This window comes from Neopelma chrysocephalum, unplaced genomic scaffold (genome assembly GCF_003984885.1).
Source record: "Neopelma chrysocephalum unplaced genomic scaffold, ASM398488v2 Primary Assembly neopelma1_47472, whole genome shotgun sequence".
Taxonomy (NCBI): domain Eukaryota; kingdom Metazoa; phylum Chordata; class Aves; order Passeriformes; family Pipridae; genus Neopelma; species Neopelma chrysocephalum.
In genome coordinates, this window is record NW_020902138.1 from 1 (window position 1) to 858 (window position 858).

Here is an 858-nt window from a genome sequence, read left to right on the forward strand (position 1 = left end):
CCCCCCGCAGGAGGGGCTCCAAAGCCAGCCCAGGGTGCTCTGAGGAGGAAAGAGCCAGCCTGGGCCGGGAAGGCGGCCGGAGCTTGAGGGGGAGCTCTGAGCTGGAGGTCCATGAGCAGCCTCCCAGCAGGGAGAAGCCCTTCAGGTGTTTGGAATGTGGGAAGAGCTTCAGTCAGAGCTCCACCCTGCTCCGACACCAGCAGATCCACACTGGGGAACGGCCCTACACGTGTAGGGAATGTGGGAAGAGCTTCAGGAACAGCTCTGACGTGATCCGACACCAGCTCATCCACACTGGGGCACAGCCCTACCCCTGTGGGGAATGTGGGAAGAGCTTCAGCCAGAGCTCCACCCTCCGCACCCACCAGCTCATCCACAGTGGGGAACGGCCCCACACGTGTGAGGAGTGTGGGAAGAGCTTCAGTGCCAGATCCAACCTCCACACCCACCGGCTCATCCACAGTGGGGCACGGCCCTACACGTGTGAGGAATGTGGGAAGAGCTTCAGGGACAGCTCCCACCTCCGCAACCACCAGCGCATCCACACTGGGGAACAGCCCTACACGTGTCAGGAATGTGGGAAGAACTTCAATGACAGCTCCAACCTCCACACCCACCAGCGCATCCACACCAGGGAACAGCCCTACACGTGTGGGGAATGTGGGAAGAGCTTCAGCCAGAGCTCCACCCTCCACACCCACCAGCGCATCCATACTGGGGAACGGCCCTACGAGTGTGAGGAGTGTGGGAAGAGCTTCAATAACAGATCCAACCTCCACACCCACCGTCACATCCACACCGGGGAGAGGCCCTACAAGTGTAGGGAATGTGGGAAGAGCTTCACCCAGAGCTCTGCCT

General features: G+C 61.1%; 1 protein-coding gene across 1 annotated transcript; it reads left to right on the top strand.

The window, feature by feature from the left end:
* Positions 1-80: 80 nt before the first annotated feature.
* On the top strand, positions 81-851 carry LOC113979154 (zinc finger protein 239-like; the record flags this gene model as incomplete). The annotated part of the gene is made up of 1 exon (XM_027706624.1): positions 81-851. A coding segment is annotated over one exon (771 nt), but the record flags the coding sequence as incomplete, so codon positions are not given.
* Between the last annotated feature and the right edge of the window lie 7 nt (positions 852-858).